This window comes from Rhinopithecus bieti, unplaced genomic scaffold (genome assembly GCF_001698545.2).
Source record: "Rhinopithecus bieti isolate Rb0 unplaced genomic scaffold, ASM169854v2 scaffold_5982, whole genome shotgun sequence".
In the NCBI taxonomy this organism is placed as follows: Eukaryota; Metazoa; Chordata; class Mammalia; order Primates; family Cercopithecidae; genus Rhinopithecus; species Rhinopithecus bieti.
Genome location: NW_016805132.1, coordinates 1,342,095 through 1,366,481, shown reverse-complemented (window position 1 = coordinate 1,366,481; position 24,387 = coordinate 1,342,095). Strand labels below are relative to the sequence as shown.

At 42.7% G+C, this 24,387-nt stretch overlaps 2 protein-coding genes across 7 annotated transcripts in view; one reads left to right on the top strand and one right to left on the bottom strand.

Moving 5' to 3' along the window:
- Positions 1-2,388, bottom strand: part of ENO4 (enolase 4) — a 35,644-nt gene extending 33,256 nt beyond the window's left edge. For all 5 annotated transcript variants that reach the window (XM_017871260.1, XM_017871257.1, XM_017871261.1 and 2 more), the window contains exon 1: positions 2,176-2,388. In XM_017871260.1, the coding sequence (XP_017726749.1) occupies positions 2,176-2,340 (165 nt within the window). In that variant the 5' untranslated portion in view covers positions 2,341-2,388. The remainder of the gene's footprint in view (positions 1-2,175) is intronic.
- Positions 2,130-24,387, top strand: part of HSPA12A (heat shock protein family A (Hsp70) member 12A) — a 183,103-nt gene continuing 160,845 nt past the window's right edge. The window contains exons 1-3 of one of the 2 annotated variants that reach the window (XM_017871249.1): positions 2,263-2,341; positions 16,503-16,562; positions 16,736-16,823. In XM_017871249.1, the coding sequence (XP_017726738.1) occupies positions 16,736-16,823 (88 nt within the window). In that variant the 5' untranslated portion in view covers positions 2,263-2,341; positions 16,503-16,562. Of the gene's footprint in view, positions 2,342-16,502; positions 16,563-16,735; positions 16,824-24,387 lie in introns of both variants that reach the window. The other variant, XM_017871248.1, reaches the window with a different exon arrangement.

Here is a 24,387-nt window from a genome sequence, read left to right as displayed (position 1 = left end):
TGGCATTGGAGCTGAACACTGGAGGAGGTATAGTGTTTCAGTGGCAGTCAAGGGGGAAATGTGGTGAGCAGATACTTCAGGGACAGGGAATGGGACAAAGGGGAGGGAGGTAGGAAACTTCTGGCTTTAGGGAACAGTCAGTGATTTGGTGTAGAGGAGGAGGACAGGGAGTGGGAGATGCGCCTGTTACATGAGAGAGGGGCTGAGCACTGTGAACCATACACATGAAGGCCAGCAAGCAGGGGAAAGCTACAGGAGGTTCTGAGGAAGAGAACTGTGGTCAGACTTGCATGTTAGGACGCTGCTCTGGCAGCACTCTGCAGGATGAACTAGATAGAGGGAGAGATGAGGTGAGAGTAAGCACAGCCAAAACTAGGGCAGTCACTAAGAAAAGGAAAAGGAGATTGCTTTTTCTTTTTTGAGACAGAGTCTCGCTCTGTTGCCCAGGCTGGAGTGCAATGGTGGCGGTGCGGTCTCGGCTCACTGCAATCTCCAACTCCCGGGTTCAAGGAGTTTGCTTTTTTGCCCCTAAAATTCCTGAACATCCTTCAAAGTCCAAGCCAAAGCTTTCCTGGATATACAGCCTCCAAGGATCTTTTCCATCCCTGAATTCCTTTAATAGGCATATAGGGATCTGTCCCTCCATCTAGCACACAGTCATCTATCTCCTTATCTTTTGCTCCAATTATTTTATGTATTAGTGACTTTTGTTCCAAACCAAGATATAAATTCCCAGAGAGCTGCACAAACGAATATCCTGGCTGCCTAATAGAATGAGAAGAACATTACACTGGGGAACAAGAGTTCACGTTTCTAGTCCTGCTCACTAAGTAGCTGTGAGACAAAGGTTTGTTGTCCCTGTAAAATGAGGACGTTAGAATACACTGTGTTCAATAATTCCTCTAGCAACAGATAGTAGGAAGAGGATGGAATAAGAGTCAAGCATTCACTCATTCATCCTGCAGATAGTTTCTCAGCATTCACCGTGTGCCATGCACTCTGCTGGGTACTAGGGACAAAAACATGGTTTTTTTTCTTCTGTCACTATGTCCTTTGGGAAAATCATTTAAATTGCACTGGCCACAGGTTCTTCATTTGTAAAATGGGAATCATCATTTTTACCTCGTCCCAGTTGTACTAAGGATTAAGTGAGTTATAGCACGCAGCACAAGGGGCTGGGTAAACCCCACACCTGTCCCCTTTGATAGTATAGGCCATGAGTGGGAAAAAGTCATTCGCAGAACATCCTTTATATCATCTGCCTCAACACGACGTGGTTTTGCACCCTGACAGCACATCTGTTTCTTCATAGGACTCATTCTGCTTGGTGTTCACATTGCCTCCTTGCTTTCCCTTGCCAGAGTGCAAACACCTAGGGGCCTTCCTACTACTTACAGATCTGGAGGGCAGAAAACGTCTGCTTCAACTGCTCACTGCTTAACGCTAAGCTATGTGCCAGATCTCACAGCTGGGCAGAGACCCGGAAGGTGATAAGAAAAGGCCCCCGAGCCCAGCAGGAGCTCACAGGCTGTCTAGGGAGGCTGCCTCAAGGGACTACAATACACGAAGGAAATGCTGTAGGAACTCTAAAGGAGAGTTGGTCCAGGGCCACGTGGGCAAGGATTTGGTCTGAATTTTGGAGTTCAGGGCGGGGCTGGTCAGATATTAACGGGCATCCCGGCAGGGGAGCCAGTAGGATGAGGCCCCAGAATAGGCTGAGGCCAAGTTGTAGCAAACTTGTGTTCATCCTGTGGTCAAGGTGTTCATCCTGTGGTCAAAGAGGAGCTGCTCAAGGTCGGTAAGCTGAGCTGAGGGCATTAAGGTCTGTGTTAAAAATGACAACTGGCAGGCATGGGTGGTGGGCCGGCCCACAAACGGAGAGGCCCCTTAGATAGCGAGGAAGCCTGCCAGGCCCTGGGCTGTCGCTGCAGCTCAGATCCGCCTAGAGCCCTCTTTCCTCCAGCTGCCTCCTTTCCACCACTTTCTCTGTGGAGACGCCTTCACCCCCCGGTGTCCTTCCCGCTCCTTCCCTCCCAGAGTCTCCTCCGCACACGCAGGACCAGAGCCCCGGCTGCACGCATGCTAGATTCTGAGGCGCAGGCGCAAGGCGTTGCCGCAGCGCGGGTAGGGGGGAGCGGGGTTGGCGGGAGGAGAGCGCTTGTCCCAGGTCCCTACCAGGTGCCCGTAGACGTCGGCAGGCTGGAGGTAGAAGGTGGAGTTGAGCAGCTCTTCCAGCCTGCGCGGAACGTCGTTCTCCCGGTAGTACTCCATCGCCTGCTGCTTCAGCTTCTGCAGCTCCCTAGTGGTCCCACAGCTGCGGCCGCCGCCTTCTTCCCCCATGGTAGGAGATTTAAGGCTACAGCGGGGTTTAGCCGGGGGTCCCACGAGCGTCCTTGCTGTCGCTAGGCAACGCAACGTGATCCCGACCCCCCCAGATATCGCGAGGCTTCCAGACCTAGGTTCTTCCTGCGGCAAAAGCCGCTCCCTTTCCTTGGAGCTAGAATGGCTTCTGCGCTAGCTCACCTCGCTCATCTTCCTGCGGGATTAGGTCCGGGGGTTGGGCTCCTCATAGACTCCCGAGACTAGGGCCCTCCCGGCTTCCTTTTTCACCACTTTTCCCTGGCGATTTTCCAGAGGGGGAAATCTTTTAACGACCTCATCTAGCGCGTTTTGCCGGAGCGCTGCAACCTTAGCTCCGACTTCCAGCTGGGGTCGTGCGCTCGGCTCCCAGTGGCCCAGCGTCTTGGGCCACCCCGCTCTCCCCACGTGCCCCTGTGCTTTCCGCGGTTAGTGAGCTCCTCCGGGTTGCTAAGGCCGCCCGTGCCAGGCAGGCCCACTCTGTTGGGGGAGGGATGTAGGGGCTCAGGGCATCCTTACTGAGCTGTGGCGATCTCAGGAATTCTTTCATTCGGCTCATGTTTATTAACTACCGGCTCTGAGCCGAGCCGTGTGCTGGCTGGGCCTGCTATGATGTCCAGGAGAGAAACGGCCACTCGCCTTTCCCTGGGATATTAGTAGGGGTGAAATCAATGGAATGAAAAACACCAGTGTGGGTTGAAACTATTTGGGGCGAACCCTAAGGGATGGTTGTGGTTTGGGCAGATCTAAGGGTGGGGAATGATTCAGGCAGGACTTGGGGAGGTAAAACGGAAATGGGGGAATGGCCTTGGCTCACGTTCCCTCTCCAGAATGCTGTCTACGCCCTGCCCTTTTCAGTCCGAAGTGCCTTCCTGGCTTCGTTGTACCTGCCAGGTGTCATGCGATTACAGAACTTAGTGTGCGTCCTCAGTTCTAGATACTTCCTCTGCTGCAGGAGTGGGCAGCGACGGACAGGGTGTTCTTGTTCTACTTGCGCCTGTTTATGTTCCCTACCCAAGCAGATCAGTTACAAGATCTGTGCCACACTTTGCCCCCTCTGGAAAACATCATCTTACCTACTCTGCCTGATTCCCAAGTCACCTAGTACAAAACGAGAAAGTGAGTGAGAAAGCACTTTGAAACACAGTTATTTTCAATACATGCATGTGTGGGTGCAGATGCATAAAAATGTGATGCTATAAGTACTGTTAATACAAACCCAAACTTGCACCTTCCAAACTTCCTCCGTGTTCTCTGTGCTCTCTGTGCTCTCTATGGAACGTCTCACTGTCTGTGTGTGATAGACCATCATGAACCTGCCTTCTCTCCTTGCTAGATGGAAATCCCCTGACGGTAGAATCTGAGTCTGTGTTACCTTCACATCCACCACGGTGCCTGGGGCCCTGCAAGGGCAGAGGATGTGCTCTGCTGAATAGGTGTTGAGTGAACCCTTGTGCAAAATAAGCTGACACTATTGCTGTTGTTTCCATTCCATCTTTTTGCCTTTCCTCATACACCCCTGGAAGGAAGGCACCTGCTTCTCTCCTGTGCTCATCCTTGAGTGCCCGGGTTGAGTCCCACATCAGAGAAGCCATGTTCACAATCCAGCTCTCACTCCAGCCAGCCCTTCCTTCTGAAGTCTTTCCCCATTTGCAGCCTGGACCGCAAAGTTCAGCCCTCAGGGATGTCTTGATTCATTTGACATTTCAATGGAAGATTGCGAGTATCCTGGGCTGGGACCACCATGTTTTAAGAGTCTCCCCCATTACCCTTTTGCCTCAGTACCAGGAGGACAGCGACTTGATCTGTCTTGTTCACCACTATGTCTGCAGGATTATTACATTACCTGATGGAATAACTGCTCAGTAAATATTTGTTGAATGATTGAATGGGTTTTACACATAATAAACGGTTAATAAGTACTCCTAACTCACAATCAAATGTTTTGGAGGTGGGTGAATAATGAGTACACCAACCTGACTGGAGCAAAGGGTTTCTTTTCAGGAATAATGAGAAATAGGGTGGAAAAGTAGTTTGAGGTGAGATTATGAAGAGGCTGGAATCCCATTTTGTAAGAGAAGGAAGCAACCACAAATTTCTGAATATAGGAAGGGCAAGAAATAAGTGGGATTTTAGGAAGTTAACTTGAAGCAGTGGGTAGCATTGATGGGTTTTTGTTATACAGAAAACGAGACAGAGGCAGAAAATAGTATATGTGCAAGGGGCCAAACACTGATGGCAACCGTGGGAATTGATGAGTGAGAAAGAATAGGAAGGAGGGATGTAAAAGGCTTTCACTAGTTGGATGTGGTGGGGTTGGGGAAGCAAAGATGGCTATCAAGGATACCTTGTAGAATTCTGTGGTAGTTAAGGGGAATAGGATCAGTGCATCATCTGGTTTTGATGGAGGCAACATGATGCATTGGGCATTAGATGTGTAGCGCTTGAGTAGCACTGGTATCCCAGAGAAAAGGAAGGACTGAAGATCCGATAGAAAATATCCGCATAGAGTTCAAGGTTGTAAGAACAGACGAATCCTTTGGAGGGCAAAGGGGGAAGAATCGTTTTGAAATAGGAACTAAATATTGGGGAAGGAATACATTTAGGACATAAAAGGAAGGCAAGGAGCTACGTCAGGAAAAAGGGTTTAGAGAAGAAGGAAAAACCAAAATCACAAAGTCTAGGGCAGAGACTTTTGGGAACGTTTCATATGTATGTGTTTGTATTTGTAGAACTGCATAGAAAAAAGTCTGGAAAGATACACATCAACATGTTAATTGTGTTGTTCCAAGGTGATGGGATCACCAGGACCTTTTATTTTCATCTTTCCATATATTGATAGTATCTGATTTTCCCGTAACGAATGAATTACTTTATATAACCTTGAAAATTTACATTAACAAGGCCGGGCATGGTGGCCTCACGCCTGTAATCCCAGCACTTTGGGAAGCCGAGGCGGGCAGATCACGAGGTCAGGAGATCAAGACTGTCTTGGCCAACATGGTGAAAACCCGTCTCTACTAAAAATACAAAAATTAGCCAGGCATGGCAGCACGTGCCTGTAGTCCCATCTACTCAGGAGGCTGAGGCAGGAGAATTGCTTGAACCTGGGAGTTGGAGGCTACAGTGAGCCGAGATTGTGCCACTGCACTCCAGCCTGGGTGACAGGGCGAGACTCCATCTCAAAAAAAAAGAAAAGAAAAGAAAAGAAAAATTACATTAATAATATTTGAGGAAAGAATGTTAAAGTTACAAGAGGATGAAGACTTTAAGAATAAATTTTTAGGAACTCAATTATTCCCCTATAGACTCATTTAATTTTCTCAAAGAAGAAGTCAAAAAATCAATCAACAAATAGAAACTGCCAACCTGGTCAGCTTCTGTCATTCACTCAGTCACCAAATATTGAATGCCCACCACGTGCCAGACGCTATTCTAGGCACTGGAGTAAGAACAGTGAATAAAATAAATTCCTTCTCTTCATGGAATTTCAGTTCCAGTGACACTCCAGCAGCACTTATATCAGAGTGAGTCATCAGGAGAAAGTGAAATCATAAATGTGAAAGCATTTTGACAAGTCGGTGTGCAAGGGGTTTATTAACAGCCAATTGGTATTGACAGATCCAGGTAAATAAAATGATTATTCATGAGTATTCCACTTTCTTATTTTTCGTAGGTATTAGGAAATATTTGTGGAGTTTTAGCTACAAATACACTCATATATATGCAGATTTTATATATACTTTACACATTCTTTGTTTTAGTGCCTCGGTGATTGTATTTCCATTTCATATTGAGACTGAATGTCAAAGGGCACTTCCAGAGCATCTGAGCTTGAGAAGGGTTGAGTGTATTGCTAACCCTAAACTTACCTAACTGAGGATGGGAGGGAAGAAAGGGGAAAGAAGAGGCTCAGGAGATTTAGAAAGTTCCTGGAACATATCCACGGAGAGAGGGTAGGACTGTACTCTCCTGCTTTAGAAAGAGGAAATGATATTAGAGAGAGGATATAGTCATGACTGTTAACGTCCCATGAGTCTGTAACTGCACTGGAAGGCGTGTATGGTGTGCGACAAGAAACATTTGTCTGGGAATGAAAAAACCTAGGTTGGAGTCCCAGCTGCCCCTAAGATCCATCTACGTCAGTAAAAAGAGATGTTTGGACTGGGGTAGAGTTTCCTAAGCTTTTCGAATATGAAGTCTCCTTTTAACAACAATAACAAAATTCAGCCCCTCTCTGCAATGCAATAGTAGTTATATATAATAACTGTAAATTCAGCAGTGTTTCTAGAGACATTTATATTTTTATTCATGGAAATTTCATGCATATGAAAAGGGATACATTTATGGGCAAGCCATTAGTCAGTGTTGGGAGAGTATTTGGTGTCTTTGGAGTGATGGGCCCTTGCACAGAGCCCACGGGCCTCCTGGTGGCCTTTTTAGAGAACCCCTGAACTGGGTCTTTCCATCTTGGATCCCTCCTACTTTGTAGCCCTAATTTAAGATAAAATATCAGGACGCAATCTTTTGCAACCTGCTAACTGAAGACCCTTCATAGAGGAAGTTAACAATTCTTCAGTCTGCGTTTCAGAAAGAATTTCTAAGCTACGTCAGACATTTCCCTAAATGAAGGTGGATAAAGAAGACGTGTTTGTTCATTTTTCCCTAATCCTGTCTAACACCTTTATTTAAATTGGAACTTGTTTGCCGTGACTTTGGTGTTCATGAGTGATTATTTAGATGTTATTTTGGGGTTGCTATCAAGTGCTTGTTAATTCTTCTTTCCTACACTTGACATCTATGTTGAATATCATTTTTCATAGGGAACTAATGAACATGACTGCAGGTGCCTTTAATCATAGGATCATAGAAACTACAGACAGTAGATGGAAGATGTTGCCTTTTCCTCATCTAGAAAATGGGAATAATGATGTTAACCATCCTCACCCAGTTGTCATGAGTAAGAAATATGATTACCAAGCTAATTGCAAATATAAATAGCTGTAAATTAAATGGTAAGTAATAAAAGTAGGAAATATTTGGCTAATAAATGGGGGAGGCCTTTAAAATTTGTTTTTTTCTTTATTGATGTCTGCTGGCAGTAGTCATTACCACTGTAATAGTAATAAAATAGTAAACAAAATAGTAATAGTAAACAAAACCAGCCAAAACAACAATTGCAACTACCTTTGATTGGGCATTTTTATATGCCTGGAGGTTTATTTACATCATTTCATTGAATCTGCAGAACAGCCACCAAACGTAAGTGATTGGCCCAGGGTCACACAGTTAATAAATAGAGGAGATGGAATTTGAGTCCAGGTCTAGCTGACACCAGTGGCCATATATTTCCCGTTGTGCTCCACTGCCTCTCACAGCTGGAACTCTCTCAGGTTCCACTGTCTTATGCTAGCTGTTGCTAGACTCTTGTCCATCCTCTTTGGAGGAGCCAGTTGAGTTGCTTACTTGGAGGAGGTCTTGAAGAAAGAACTCCCAGTAGGTGGTGTCTTAATCATTGGTTCTCAGGCTGAGCCATACATTAAAATCACCTGGAGATTCCATTGACTTCTACTAGAATCTAAGCACTGTTAGAATTTAAACACCGCGCAGAGACATATTGTTTATTTTAATCATTGCTACAGTATTGAATGATACTGATGATTGGGCCCTATCCCAGACCTATTAAATTGGAATCTCCAGAGGGTGGGGCCCATGCGTATATATTTTAAAAATATATGATAATTAATATGCAGCCAAGGTTGCAAACCACTGCTCCAAAATATTTCTCCATGGATTAGGTCAGAAAGAGAATGACGAAGGCTTCCCCCAGGAATGATCTGTTGATGGATGAAGCCAACAAGGCCTAGGAAATCAAAGCTCCTGAGTTCAAACCCTGGTTCTTCCAGTTCCCACTTGTGTGACCTTTTACAAATTACTTGACCTTTCTGAGCCCATTTCCTCACTGACTAATATTTTTAATTTCATAGTATTGCTAGGAAATGACATTTAAAAATCCATGTGAAATTCCTTCTGCTGTGGCTAACACATAGTAAATGGTGGTGTCATGACCAAGGAGATGAAGGAAAAGGAAAATGTAGTACTTTAGCAGTTTTGCAGTATTTGTCTGAAAACCTTTATTTAACTTTACACTGGAATCCAGACTGAACTGAATTAAAAGGGAGCCCCTTTTAAAAACAGTATCAGTGAGCTCTTGAGGTGATTATGCCTCCTGGTGATCTATCACTTGTAGCCTTTAGCATTTGTGCAAGATTGTAAAGTTGTGTTGTTTCTCTCTTGCTTCCCAGATAAATAGAAAGCGGGAGCCATAGTCATAATGTGAGTGTTCAAAGCTAGCATCCTGACAAAGGCTATTTTAGATTGAGCCTTGCAGTCATTTGTTCAGAGGCCTTTGACATTGAAGACCAAAATATACTGTTGGAGATGCTACCTCTGGCAGTTTAATTAGTATTTTTCAGGGAATAGACACACAATTTCTATATGGGCAGAATGAAATTGGAAGAGGGCAATTATTCAGTGAGTTCATATAGTAAAGAGAAAAGGAAAAGATGGAGCAAAGAAACTCAGGCTGGGCGTGGTGGCTCACACCTGTAATCTCAACACTTTGGGAGGTTGAGGCAGGTGGATCACGAGGTCAGGAGTTTGAGATCAGCCTGGACAAGATGGTGAAACCCTGACTTTATTAAAAACACAAAGATTAGCTGGGTGCAGTGGCGGGTGCCTGTAATCCCAGCTACTTGGGAGGCTGAGGCAGGAGAATTGCTTGAACCAGGGAGGCAGAGGTTGTAGTAAGCCAAGATCGTGCCTGGGCGACAGAGCAAGACTCCATCTCAAAAACAAACAGACAAACAAACAAACAAACAAAACTCTTTAAGCAAGCTCTTTTGCCATTTTTAAACAGATAATTTTTTTAACTTTATAGAAGTAGCTACAGCTTAAAGGTATTTTGTAACGTATCTACAGGGCTAATAAAGCAAAAGGAATACATATAAAATACCTTTAAAAGGCCAGGTTTTCTAATTTGTACTTCTTTTATTAATCTAAAAATAGCAAAATAAACAGTATGATTGTACTTATTGTGAATGAATAAGATGTTAAATGTATTTTCCACATAGGGGGCAGCAAAGAAGAGAGAGGAAGAATCTTAGTTAAGAGGACCAGTTAGATGTTTTATCAAGTTATGGCAAAAAAATGTTTTCTCTGTGACTCTTGTAAATATCAATTGGATTTGTTTCCTGGCCCCTGAGAATTCTGTGCCTGTTTTGTGGCTGCACTTGAATGAGTATTAATATATTGTTTGACTTTTGTAATTAAATTTGAGAACCCGATTGAAGGGGATTTTAACTTCCTTGAAAATGTACTTTAAGTTAATCTGCTTAAGAGGAATTATCTGTTCGTTGTTAGCAAAATCAAAAGACTGCCTCTGCCTTGTAACTGATGATTTCTACAGGCCTGGTTATGAATCTTATGGTAATGTTAAACCTTCAAAAATTATTTGGGGAATTAAAAAAATTAAGTTGTCAACTTAGCACTTGACTTTAGATTAATTATTCGCAAAGTGTAGATTTTTTTTTTTTTTTTTGTCATTATGGTAGTGTTTTCTCTTTTCTGCCATAATTTTGTCTTTTAGAGTTGGCAGCTATTTTGTCCCAAGGAAGTTTTAGAACCACAGTTCTTTGAGTATTAAAAAAAAAAAATAACAGTCACAAATGAAGAATGAGAACTGTTTTTCAAAGAACTGTATTTTGGAGGAGTAAATTCTCAGTATTTTTTTAGCAAATGAAATCATTTTAGGCAAATTTATCAGTGTTGATTTAACTGCTTCTCTTGCGTATATGACAAACATCTATAAATTATTATAATTGAAGCCCTATGTACTTCAAAAATTATTTAAGGTGATGTATGTGAATGAATCTCAGATGTGTTAAATTTCTATACCAGATGTTAAAAAATACATTGAATTGTGTTGAATGCTGACAAGGGATAATGTATGATTAATCCTGTTTTTAATTAAATAATATAATTATTATATTTCCTGATTGTGCATTCAACACCTTAGGTAGAGATTACAGAGATAAAACTGCCGATGATCAGCATCTGTTTATCAGAAAAATGTTTCTATTAATACTTGAAGGAGAAAAGTTTAGTAAAGATCAAAGACTGAAATATGATTTCTAAAATGGAAATGCTTTTATTGTGTTATTAATGATGTTTGTCTTTGGCCTGAGCTACAATTTTAACTGCTACAGTTGGGGGATAGGAAAGAATAGGAAAGTGCGGGAGTATCTAACACACAGTTGTACTCAGAATGGAATAAAGAGTTGTGTGTATTAGGAGAATGTTGTATGAAATTACTTTCACTTGAAATGAATAATTGAGGCAAAAGTGAGGTATGGATTAGAAGTATCTGGGTGTCTGCCCTCATCCCCATTTGTGTGTATGTGTGTGCGCCTAGAGATACGGCCAAGGAAAGCAGCGTGAGTAACTCAGGCTTCCCTCTGTTCCACTGCCCTTACCGGAGCTATCAAAGTGCCGTGAGGGAGCTGAACTTGTTCAACAGCTACTGTTAGACTGTTGTGAAAATTGGAGTTGATCTATGAACAACTGATTGATTTAAAACATCACTGAGCAATCCTAGGTAGTCATCCTTCCCAAAGGTCACAACCAAATATTTGTACTGTAGTCTTACAAACTTTCGGGAAACTTGAAAATGGAGAAGATAGTGCAACACACTCACAAGGCAGGAATTCCATCTGAATTCAGCTTAGATCTCTGTACCTCCTAAAGAATTCTCCTGCCTCTAACATGTTAAAAGCAGAGTTCCTGTTTGAGGGAACTAGTGCCAAATTTCTGTTTGATGTAAAATTATTCTCAGCCAACACTTGTTGAGATTCCTATTAACTGTGGATCTTATTAACTGAACTTTGGTTGCCTAATCATAAATGCTTTCTTTTTTTTATAGCTAAGCTGATAGGAAAAATACAGTTTCTGTGCTGATTTTGAGAATACAGAATCAAATACAAAATCAAAGACTCTTTTTTTTTAGGGTAAAAACAAAGGGCTATAACTTTTATTTTAAAGAATATTTGAAATAAATAAAATGTATATTTATCAATGTATAGCTTTAGAATGAATGTTTTCCTGTGTATCATCATTTATTAGTTTACTGAAAACACAGCCATTTTGAATTCTAAACCAAGAAATTAATAACTGCAAGAAAAAAATTATCTGTTCAATTAGTAATTTTTGTATACTTCTTGTAAACCGAATGTTGGAAAATTAGTTGTCTTTTTCAGACATAATTATAAATCTGCAAAACAGGATATGCAGTCAAAATGGACTCAAAACAGGAACTCTTTTTAATTTATATTTGCAAGAGACTTTATCTCCAAATATTATATATTATATGAGAACAACAACAACAAAAAATCACCGTGTGTTTCGTTTTTAACTAAAAAGAACTGACTTTCCCGTCCATATGTATGCTGTCTTGAGTTCAACCCCAATTCACTAGGGGCATGCCTTGGACTTTTCACATTCTTTCAAGCCCCAATACTAAAGAAAAAAAAAAAGGCACTAACCTTCTTGGCACAAAACTAGACCCTGGCTGGTATATCAAACGTTGCACACACGTCTGTACCCTCTGGGGTTAAGGCTTAGCCGCCACATCAGGATCAGTCCATATGATTACTATGTTTATGATAGACCCACCTTGCTTCCAAATTGAGACTTTAAGATTATACACGTCATGCCGTCCTGTCTCATCTATTTTTGACAAAATGTGTCGGTGAGATTTTAGGGTTTTTTTTTTTTTTTTTACAGTAGGCATCTACGAAGTCCTTTGGAATCAGTCATACTTGTGTTGATTACTAAAGTTCATCTCTTTCAATGGGGTATTTTTAAATAAGCTGTGACTTTGGATGGATATTATTGGAGGAATGGAGCTGTGATCCCTGTCAAACTGAGAAAAACAAGGGTATGGGAAGACTCGTTTGGCTACTTAGTGCTTTGTGACTTTTGAGGAAACTTTGTAGCACGTAATTCTAAGAACATTGTAGGAAACAGCACAGTAGAGCCAGGCTCTTCGTGGGGGAGGGGAGTGAAGGCTGTGCTCATGTAGCTTCAGTAATGTCTGACTTGATCCTAAACACTGCGGTTGAAATGTTCCTTTAGAATGAACTTGTGCATACTAATCTGTTTCTTTCCTTAGCCAGTAGTTCTATATTAATTCAGGAGCTATAAAACAAAGTTCAGATTGATATCATTTTCCAACTGTGAAAGTATGTTCACCTTATGTATTGAATATAAACATTTCAACAGGCCATGTTACCCACTGGCCTGACTGTTAACTTTTTATTAAAGTATAAAGGACCTTTACACTTCTGTGTGTTAACTTTTAGTGGATGAAATACATATTGACAAATGTAAACACATGGATTTACTAAGCACCTAAGGTGCTCAGGTTGAAGTGCGTGTGGCTCTCACTACAGAAATAAGTTGAGAAAACTGAATTATGAAGAATTTAGCAGTTACTGCTCAGAACAATCACATTTTAGCCCGGGTTATAATTCTCATCTCTCTGTGCATTTAACCGGCTGTGCCTTGACAGAGGAATAAGGCAACATTTAAAAAAATGCAGTCTTTTCGTTTTTGAATGCAAGCCCCAGCATCTTTACAAACCCTCTTTTATATGACGTTAAGACAAACTTAACTAAAGGTTAAATTGTACCTTGTGAAGTCGGCTGGTTTAAAATGTGCAGTGGAGATCCATGTGAAGAATAAGATGTAAAGCATAATTTTGTTGCCTCTGAACTTTGGAATTCTAGACAGACTTCTTGCATCATGTACAAATAAACCAAAAAGGGGCATGCAGAAGTGAAACCAGTCCTGTGGCTGCTGTCAGATTTGACATTTGTTCCACTGATGATGTGTTTGTTTGGCTTGTTTTTCTCCACTTCAAATGTTCAGTTTTTTCCCCCCTCCAGAAATATGGTGAAATGGTGTTAAAACTGTCCACACACGCTCTCACTCTGGGAGTTCATGCAGAGGACACTCAGCCTGAGGACCAGCAGCAGGCCCGCCACCCCCACCTCCCTCCCACGCAGAATGCCACCTCCCAGGCCTTCCCATCACACCCTAGCTTGCTGTGCTTCTCTGTACGAATGGGGTTTCTGTTTCCAGCCTCAATAGTCCAAGCTGTTCTCTTCTTGGATGCAGGGGCTTAATTCAACCTCCTTTCCTCTGCCTTGACCACTGATCAAATAGGCAAAGCTACTAGAAATTGTCATGTGGTGTAATTTGCCACTTACTATCTATTTCCCATCACAGTATATAAATCTTTGTTTTTCCTTAAGGGACTCAGAGCCCAGGCAGAACTTTTGGGGTTATTAGTTTCATATGTTACTTAGTTCTATGTTATTAAATTAAACATCTAATTATATGTGTCACTTTACAATTTTTTTTTTAAAACCCTGTCAGTATGAGCAAATAGAAACACATTTAAATTCCTGATTAAAAGACTGTCAATATGATTCTTCATATTCGAGAATCGGTTTATTTAATGAGCTTAGATTTAAAGAATTTTTTTGCGTTCTTTTTACTAAATAGGTAGATAAAAATACCTTTTATTATCGGTAGGAAAATACCTTTTATTATATACAGTGTATTTTGGTATAGTATGTGTTATTGCCCTAGCTGGATATCATGTATTTTCTGATAGTATTAAAATATTTTAAAATCTAAAATCTCCAGTCTCTAAATTCTAAGAAAAAAAAATACTGCACATATGTTCAGCTGTGGAAGTTGTACCATGACCTTTCAGAGGGTTTAGCTGCACAAAGTTCTACAGCTTTTTCAGATTTATTGCCATAAATGGTCTTGTTTTGTAGCTCGGTTCTCTGTGCTCTTTGTCAGTAAGTGGGCAGATGTTTTGCCTTTTATAAAAGTGCAGTAATAGGCATGTCTACTGCCTTTATTTCATCAGCTAGAAGAACCATATCCATGGCTTATCCTGATGACAGGTGATTCACCTGAGCTTTGTTCCCAGATTGGTAGTGGGCAACATGGCGTGTCGTAAGTGGCCCTTCCCACCAACTGAATTGAAAAAGGTTTCTTTCCGATTTAGATATAAACTTACGCTTTCACCTGTCGGAGGAAAATGAAACCATCACTAACAGTTTTTATTTTGTTGGCAGGTTCATGCCTGTGACAAAGATTTATCCTCAGGTGAATTACTCCTTCACATTGGTGTGGCAATGACTGTTTAATAAAGCTATTTATGAAAACTCCTTCAGTGTGTGGTCCCCATCCCCACAGTGTGTCACTGCCGCCGCCAAGTGACAGGTCTGAAAAATCAGCAAATCGTAAACACTTAAGGCATCAATTCCTCCTTCCCAAACCAAGGCCCCTGCTACCTCCTAGATAAAGATAGTGTCTACTTCTGTAAGGAGAAATGAAGACCCTTCCCCAAATCACACTGGACCTAATGGGTGTCCCTCCAAATTCATGGTCTCTCAGAGAAGAATGGCATGGGTGATGAAGAAAATAATTTCTTTCTCTGAATGTATAGATGTGATTTTAGGGTTGAAGGAGTGTGTGTATGTGTCTGTGTGTGTTCGGTTAGTTTACCACAACCTCACACAAAAATCATACCATACAGCAGGGAAGAAATTCTCTGTCTTAAAAATCCACCAGTCACACCAAAAATTTGTAACTCCAGGAACACACACATACTTGGGGATGTATGCAAAGACTGTTCTCTTCTGCAACCTCATTCTCGAACGGGTCTAAGAGCTTTTCAATTGCTGTGACATTTTCAGCCAGGGAAGTAGTAGTTGTTGCAGAGCAATGTTTTACAGGCAATTACTTTATATGATCAATGGAGCAATTCCCCTTCCAGAAAGGAACCAAAGCGATCTAGTTAAATCATTAAAGAGAGAAAGAGAGTGGGAGAAAGGGTTCATCTCATTAGCAGGTGCCAGTGCTGCAGGCTCCGTGGTGGCACACAATGTCACTGGCCCTTTAAGACAATGACTGCGCTCCCTCCACCACTGCCACCCCCTCCCCTGTAGCTGTTGACAGGTCTAAACCTCCCTAGCAGCCCATTGTGGCCGCAGTAGGAGGCACCTGCAGAAAATGTGCCAAAACCAGGCAGGGAGCAAGAGCTTTTCAATAAGCTCCGCAGCTGGAGAGGAGAGGCAACACTAAACAACCAGCCTGGGCCCAGGCATGTGATGGGAAAAGGGGTCAAAAACAGACACCTCCTATGGGCTTTCTGAGCACTGTTCGGTTCAATTTGCTGACATCTTCTAGCTGGCTTTTCTCTATTTGCTTAATATGCTGAGGTATTTAGCTTAAAAGCACTAAATGCCTCCTCATGATGAGTCGTTTTCTCTTTCCCCATTTACTGTTATTAAGGACATTTTCCAGCATTTTCACTGTCTTTCTGCTCCAAACTAAGATTGTTTTCTTTCGCTCCTCTCTCGTGACTACTCACAGGCATTCTCCACCACACACCGCCTGCTTGATTTTACTCATCTTTAATTCAAGGATGAGTAAAGCTCTACAAATTTAGGATCTGTGCTACCTTTGTAAAATACACACTCCTGACTGCTTTCGGCACGTGTGTGGATGCTGAATTATTGCATTCCAAGTAGTAAACATGTATTGTGCATCTACTGTGTACCCACCAGTGTTCGCAGGGCTTCTAGAAATCTGCAGATGAGCAAGACATGCTTTTCCCCTTGTACTGTTTAGGACCCACCAGAGGGAATGAACAGCTAATATAACTGTGGGTTCTGGGAATCTGTTTTACACCCAGGCGCTTGTGTTTGTAATATCTACAGCCCTTTTAAGAATAAGCAGGAGTGGAAGGAGAGGACGGGGAGTACCCTGGGATGGGCTGGTGGTATAGTGGCTCCATCAAGTTTGCCTTGGGGAACCAGAGGACAGAGTCTCAGTGTCATCTCTCCAAGGTAAATAGAGAGAGAACCGGGCCTGGTTCCTCAGTTTTGGCAGCTCTTGTCTCTCCACGACTCCTTACATGCACACAGCGCTTCCCAGTTTTTGTGATTTTCCATCTATTTTTTTCTTTCTTGATGTAGTAAGGCATTATCTCTGTCTTGCAGATCAAAACATCTGAGACTCAGGGCTAAGCACCTTGCCCAAGGCCACACAACAAGTAGGTGGTAAGTGCACAGGCCTGCCAGGGACCCAGCTCCTCTGTGCCCACCTAAATCTTTGCCTCCCTCCTGTCGGGTACTGCCTCTTCAAACTGTCAACCAGCACGAGTACGCGACTTAAGAGCGACATGGAAACAAAGCGACATTTTCACAGTGCAACTCTTTCCCCCCTCCTACAGATGGAGAGTGTTGGCGTGTACGGATTCTGTGGGTGTAAAGCAAAGAACAAAATGAAGTGTGATTCAAGGTGGGAAATAGCCGCTTCAGGTAGGAAATGAACTAATGTGCGTAAGTATCAAACTGGCCTCTGAAATAACTACCCCAGACCTCATTCCTCTCGAGAGGGACTAGGTACGTTTAAAACTGGGATGTTTAAACTTCTGCACATGTAAGATGTTTGCCAAACCACTGCTGCAAAACCTGCTTATTCAGAACACCAGGAAGTGGGAAGAGGTTTGAGAGAATTTCAGAGGCACCCTTGAGTCAGAAAACAAATTCGTTTCCCACCTATCCAAAGCCTAGAATCGTCGCTGGCCACACTCACACGCACAGATCATGGACCTGGCATCCGTCTAGCCTGCCGGCTTCATGCTGTCTTCCTGCCCTGCTCTGGTGGCCCTGGGAGATTGGCTCTGTGAGGGCCCATACAAAGGCAGGAAGAGATGGCCTCTCGCTCTTCTGGGCTTGTTTTTGCCTTAACATGTCTCTCCTCTCAGAGGACTGGTCCTCTTCCTCCTTCTTCTTCGGTGCCTCCCTCCAATTCTGGAGAAAACAAGTGGACTATTCATGTAAAAAGAGAAAGACTGAGAAAGGGAGGGGGAGATGCCACCGACAAACTCCATTGAAAGCCACTGGCTGTTCATTTACATTCACACTTTTAAAACATGTTAACTAATGATGTTAAATGGTTTGCCAAAGGTCCTGGCAGGTCAGTTGTAGAAGTGTCATTTCTGCCTAATTAGGGCTCTTGTGGCTGCCTGGGGCCTCCCAGTGCAACCGGTGACAAGCCGAGAACTGACAGCTTCAATTGCAGCCAATAGGAAGGTTGGGCTGGTCATGTTTTCCAACTCAGCCAGGTGTTTGCTGAATGGGGGAGGGGCCTGGCAAGATCTGAGCGCTTGTATGATCCTTTTTCTTTTATTGCAGCCTCCCAAGTCCTTCCCCTTTGCCTGTCTTGTCTTGTGTCAAGGTCAAGAATGGGCTTCGCTAAATCAGCAATTTGGGTTATCTCTGGGAGGCCATTAGCAATCCCCAGCCCAGACGTTTCGAGTGGTCTCAGACCCCAGATGCTAGACTTTTTTTCCTCCGTAAAAATCAGAGAGTAGGAAAAGAAAGGGAATGCTTTAGGTGAAAAACAACAGTAAGAACAAAACAAAACAAAACAAAACAAAACAAAAATGCAGAAAACTGTGTAGTCCTGAAAGTGTTAAACTTCTGAAGACATAATAATAAAATTGCTTAAGGAGAAAACCATGAAAGCATCCCAATCAATGCTTTCAATATTGGAAAGAATAAAAGACTGTAGTGAAAACAAATTCTGTAATATTCAGTGGGATCAACAGTACCTGTCACATAGTAGGTGCTCAATAAATAAATTTATTGATCTGAATTGGTTTTTCAGGAGAAAAATTATTGTCTGAGAAACAAAGAGTGATTGGTTGAGATTTTGCTCTTTTTCATGCCTGCCTTAACTATTTCTATTATGTTCTTTGAGCTTGTCCGTTGACCATAAAATGCTTGCTAAGTTGTAGTTCCACGTTATGGGTTGACATGATTATCTTGTTGTTTTGTTTTGTTTTGTTTTTAACGACTTAAGCAAAATACCATTAATTCTCAGCTCCCCCAGACTGCAGCAGCTACCACACAAAGAAGCAGTCCTATGGCAATGACAGGACATCTGTGTCCAGGATTTGGATCTGACGAACTGGCAGTTCCTGCAGGGATGACGGTACTCCCTAGTTGTGTCTGAATTGGACGCACCAGCACTTGAGCACACACAAACGCACGTGAACAGATGGAACATGTTATGGGCCTGTTAGCCAAGGAATGACAGAATTAATCCATGGGCATTTGCGGCCAATGTTGTGTTAAACTAAAGGGAAAAAGTGAACAGCAATGGGAAAAGGGAAAAGCAATGTTTGTTTTATGAAAATCTCAGACCCAATCCTTAGGTCTGGAAATGAGGGGTGTCTAAAACCTCATTTTAGTTCTGGAAATGAGGGGTGTCTAAAACAAAGGGCATCTGAAACTTTGGTTTTTCAGCTTCCTTTCCATGACCTCTTTCCCACCCGCTGCCTCTGTTTTCTCTAATATGGAACAGTGAAAATGGGGGCCAGCAAAACAGATTGTTGATGCCTGTTGATTTTATCAAAGGAAGGTTAGATTAAGAAAGATGGCATAAGTGAGCACACCTAGGACAATACCTGGCATATCTCAGGTGGCCAATGGCAGTGAATTCTCTCCCTGCTGTCATGAGTTCTCGAAGGTTGGAGTTCATGCATGCCAAGTTATTTTTTCGGCCTGATAGCAGGTGAGCTACTGAGTGAAGACAGAGACTGGACGCTCATTCAGCTCTGAATCTTCAGCACCTTGCATGGAAGGTGCACAGGACATATTTGAAAAAGAACTAATAGAATTGACTAATAGGCTGACCTTCTGAATGATGAATGAGCAAATTGATCTAGAGGTATTCAAAACTGTTTAGTTGACTGTCCCAAACTTTTTCAGACCTCTTCTGCCACTGACTTCCCTGAAAAGACCCTTTGCAGCTGGGCGCGGTGGCTCACGCCTGTAATCCCAGCACTTTGGGAGGCTAAGGTGGGCGGATCACGAGGTCAAGAGATGGAGACCATCCTGGCCAACATGGTGAAACCTCGTCTCTACTAAAAATACAAAGATTAGCTGGGTGTGGTGGCACATGCCTGTAGTCCCAGCTAGTCGGGAGGCTGAGGCAGGAGAATCACTTGAACTGGGGAGGCGGAGGTTGTAGTGAACCAAGATCGTGTCACTGCACTCCAGCCGGGCAACCGAGCAAGACTCTGTCTCAATAAAAAAAAAAAAAAAAAAAAAAAAAAAATCCCTTTGCATTTTTGTCCTATCCTGTTTTGTCTGTCCCTTTCAGACCGTATCACGCATTCTTTTTCCTCTTCGGTGACCTTCTTTGTCTTTCTTGCTACTCCTGCACACTGTTGTTTACTCACACTGCTTTTATTCTGAGCTCTCATTTCTATTTCCGATTCTAACGCCTATCTTGTCCATGCCTCCCACACTCATCTCCGACTCGGAGGCCTGATCCACACAGCTACGATGGATGTTTGAGCACTTTGAGGGTGAACTGTTGTCATGCGGCCTTTTTGAGTGCTAAAAAGTGACCACTTAAGATTTTCCTTACGGTTAGTAAGATGAGTGTTTTAAAATCATTCTGGAGGAGATTAGTGGTAAAGAAAACCTTCCTCAGCAACTAAATCATTTTGGAAAAATAAGCCAATTAGTGGATAAAACAAAAAACCTTTTGAAGACTTGTGAACAGAGGAAAGGACATGTGAATTACAGGTTTTCTGTTTTGTGGCATTGATATACTCCAGTAGTATTCGTGATAGCTGATTATCACGATGGTGACCCTGGAAAGGTGAAATTATGTTCGGTTGAATATGGCCTAACCCTTCTCAAAGGACAATTTGATTTTGTTACTCCATTGTTAAGGGCTTTTTGGTGGCCCTTTGAGATCTGGCTCTGGCTTCTCTTTGACCTTGAACCCTCACTCTGGTTGTGCTGATCTGCTGACCGTCCTCCAGACATGGTAGGGTGTTTCATGCCACAGGGCCTTTGAATAAACCTTTCCTATCCTTGGAAGGAATGCCTTTTCTTCCTTTTGTTCCCCTGCCAAACACATGCTATTAGGAAAGATTCAACTCCATGTCACCACCTCCACAAACTTCTCCTGACACCTGCCAAGTTAGAGTGATCTTTTTCTCTTGTGTGCCCCCCACTGTCGAACTTGATGTTCCTGTCAATAACAACAGTGCTGCTAACAATGATGGCGTCCTTTCATTGAATGCCTTTTGGTTCCAGTAAGTGTAATTGCTTTCACTTATTAGATCATTTAAGTCCTGCCACCCTATGAAGAGGCCGTTATTATAGATACAGTCATGCATTGCTTAATGACAGGGATATGTTCTGAGAAATTCATTATTAAGCAATTTCATCATTGTGTGAACATCATACAGTGTACTTCCATAAACCTAGATGGTTACCTGTGATGGGATAGCCTACCACACACCTAAGCTATTATATGCGGGATAGCCTGCTGCTTCTAAGCTACAGACCTGTACAGCATGTTACTATACTGAAGCTGTAGGCAGTTGTAACACAGTGGCAAGTACTTGTATATCTAAGCATAGAAAAGGAACAGTAAAGATACAATATTATAATCTTATGGGACCACAGTCATATATGTGGTCTGTCGTTGACCAAAATGTCATCGTGCAGTGCATGACTGTATTTATTTTACCAACAAGGATGCTGCAGCTCAAGTTGCACGTTGGATGTCATACGGTTTCAAAGTGGTGAAGCTGGGTCCTGAACCCAGCCGGCATGACTCAACCCACATTATTGGCCGCCATGAATATAGAACCACCAAACCAACTACCTTCCATTATAAATAGCCACCATGGTGATAGGAGGGGCATTTCAGTTTTCAGTGTGTCTTCTCTAGATGGTGAGCTCCTTGAGGTTGGTGACACTCATAACTTTGTGTTCTAGTGCTTATCCTTGGGCCAGCACATGGAAGAGACTCTTGAAGTGCTGACTGGGTTTAATAAGATGGAATTGAATTGTACTGTAGTATATATTAATATATATGTATATATGCATATATGCTCTCCCTGGCCCTCTTGCTCTTTATATATATGTATATACTTATCTGCATATTTAGATAGGTTTTTATATATTTTTTATATATGTACATATATGCATTTTTTTTTGAGATAGGGTCTTGCTCCGTCCCCCATGCTGGAGTGCAGTGGTGTGATCACGGTTTGCTGCAGCCTTGACCTCCTGGGCTCAAGGGGTCCTCCCAGCTCAGCCTCCCAAGTAGCTAGGACTACAGGCATGCACCACCATGCCTGGCTAATTTTTGTATTTTTTGTAGAGACGGGGTTTCACCATGTTGCCTGGTTCTCAAACTCCTAGGCTCAAGTAATCCACCCACCTTCACTCCCAAAGTGGTGGGATTACAGATGTGAGCCACCACAACCAGCCCATATATGCATATTTAATATACATATGTAACATATACATACACATATACACATCTATGCACATAAATTAACATAATATGTACATGTGTGCATAAATTAACATATTTTCTATATAAAGACGGCAAGAGAGGCAGGAGGAGAAAGAATCAGCTGCAGTCTGGAGGAATATACATGTGTTACTTGGTTTCTCTGACTTTAAATTCTCTGTTAATCTATATTCCTTGTAAAGTAGATGATAGCAGGTATCTTGGCCTACATGTTTCTAAAGACAAACCTCTAAGCTCTTAAAGTTCTGCCATGGTGTGTGTCATGGTACATTTAAGTCAGAAAGCCCATTAGAGGAGGCGGATGCCTGGCTAGAATAGCTAGAATAGTGTTCTTGAGTTTTTCCATGTGTGTTGTCTCAGGTAGGAAGATGACAAGTCCTATTTTGTTCTTGTGTGATTCCTCATCATTCAGTCCCTGCAGGCTGAGCTTGTTAATGGTGGTGAACATGAGTTTTGTTCTTTGTCAGGAGCGCCCACCAGTGCCCATAACGCCCTCCCGGAATGTGCTGGGCAGTATGTTTAGAGTAAGACTGACTAATGACCCTACACTGAGAATGGCCTTGGCACAAACCCAAAAGGCTCTGCTAGAGCTCAGAGGCAGCCACGAGATTTGGAGAGCTGGATGACGGTTCACTAAGAGAATTCAAGCTGTCAGTCCTCCTGTGTACCCTTTGGATTCTATTCTGATGCTGTTGCTTGTAGAGGGAGAAAGTTCATGTGTCATTTATATACAAGTGCCCATTTGACATTGAGTGAGTCACATTTATTTTACCCTATATGAACATAAAATCTGTTTTAAAATCAGATTCTAGAACTTTAAAAGGGTTCTTATGTATTTTTCTGAAGTAACTCAGTGACCCTAGGTGAGCTCGCCCCACCTGGCCTGGTGGGTGACCCTTTTCCTGCCCCCTCACCGGTTCTGCTCCTTGCTCCTCTCTCTGCGCCTTGGCTCCCCTTCCCGGAACCCTTCCTCCTGGCCTTGCCAAATCCTACCCATCCTTTGAGAACCTCTTATGCCCATGGCTGTCTTACCGCTTCCTGCTTTGCTGTGGTATCCGTTGGTCTGTTCTCGTGCTGCTAATAAAGACATACAGGAGACTGGGTAATTTATAAAGGAAAGAGGTTTAATGGACTCACACTTCCACATGGCTGGGGAGGCCTCACAATCATGGGGGAAGATGAAGGAAGAACAAAGGGACTTTTTACATGGCGGCAGGAAAGAGAGCTTGTGCAGGGGAACTCCCATTTATAAAACCATCGTATCTCATGAGACTTATTCACTACCATGGGAACAGTATGGGGGAACCACCCCCATGATTCAATTATCTCTACCTGGCCCTGCCCTTGACACATGGGGGTTATTACAATTCAAGGTGAGATTTGGGGACACAGAGATTTGGGCTGTGGGGACACAGCCAATCGATATCTGGCATATGCAATCTGATCACCCCTTCCAAACTTCTCTCTTAAAAATGCAACACTCTGACAGCATGTGGAGGCTTGGATGGAAATATGGTAAAAATTAAGACATTGTTTCTCACACTTTCACACCAAAGTGATGCAAATCCCAGAGCTGAGGCAACTAGTGTTTCTGCCAGAACAGAATGTCTTTGAACTTTTCTGTTGTTTTTAAATATTTGCAACTATTTATTGTTCTTCCGTAATAACCAGAATTTGTGGTTGTGTATATAAAAGTAATGTTCTAAAGTGTGCCTTTGTGTGTCCTTGATGCAGGACCGACTGGGACTTGTGACCTGTGCAGTCACACAAGGCCCTGCATGTGGTTTAATGCTCCACTGTCACCATCTTGAAATTCTTAATACCTTGAACGAGGGGTCCTGTATTTTTGTTTCATGCTGGGCCCAGCAAATTACATAGGTGATCCTGCCTTTGGGGTTCTGCAAGGCCCCTAACTGTGAAGCATGCATCGAGTTACAGCTTTACATCTTAACGTGACTTCATCTGTTACGGCCCACCCAGGACAGTGCAGGAAGCTGGGTGCCCTTTAAAAAAGGAGTCTGGGCTGAAGGAGATGGAGAGGTAGGAAGGGTTGTGGGTCCTGAATGCCAGCTTTGCCAGGGCTATGCCTCGCAGCCATGTCCTTACTGCCTGTCTACCACAGGCCAGGAGGTGAACAGTCATTCTGTAATTCACATGCAGTAAAACTCTTTGAGAGTTCTGTTTTTCACCTGGAACTGCCAAGTCGTTTGGTGAAGATTTCCTGCTTGTTTGAAGTCTGCAGAGAAAAACCGCTAATGAAACGTACTACATTTGGAAATGAACTTTTTAAAGTGTGTATCCGTAAGTTCTTATTCCAGCTCTTCCTTTTATTTTATAAATGCCTGTCTTATTTCAAAAGGGACTTTCAGGCATAGGTATAACAACATAATAAGAACAATACATTTGAGAAACAGGACTGAAAAGAAACTAGGGCAAAGTCAGGGGTCAGGTTGGATCACAAATGCATACCACGAGGTCTTACTGAATTTTAATTTACAAATGCCTGTAAGCTTCCCAGTAGCAGAA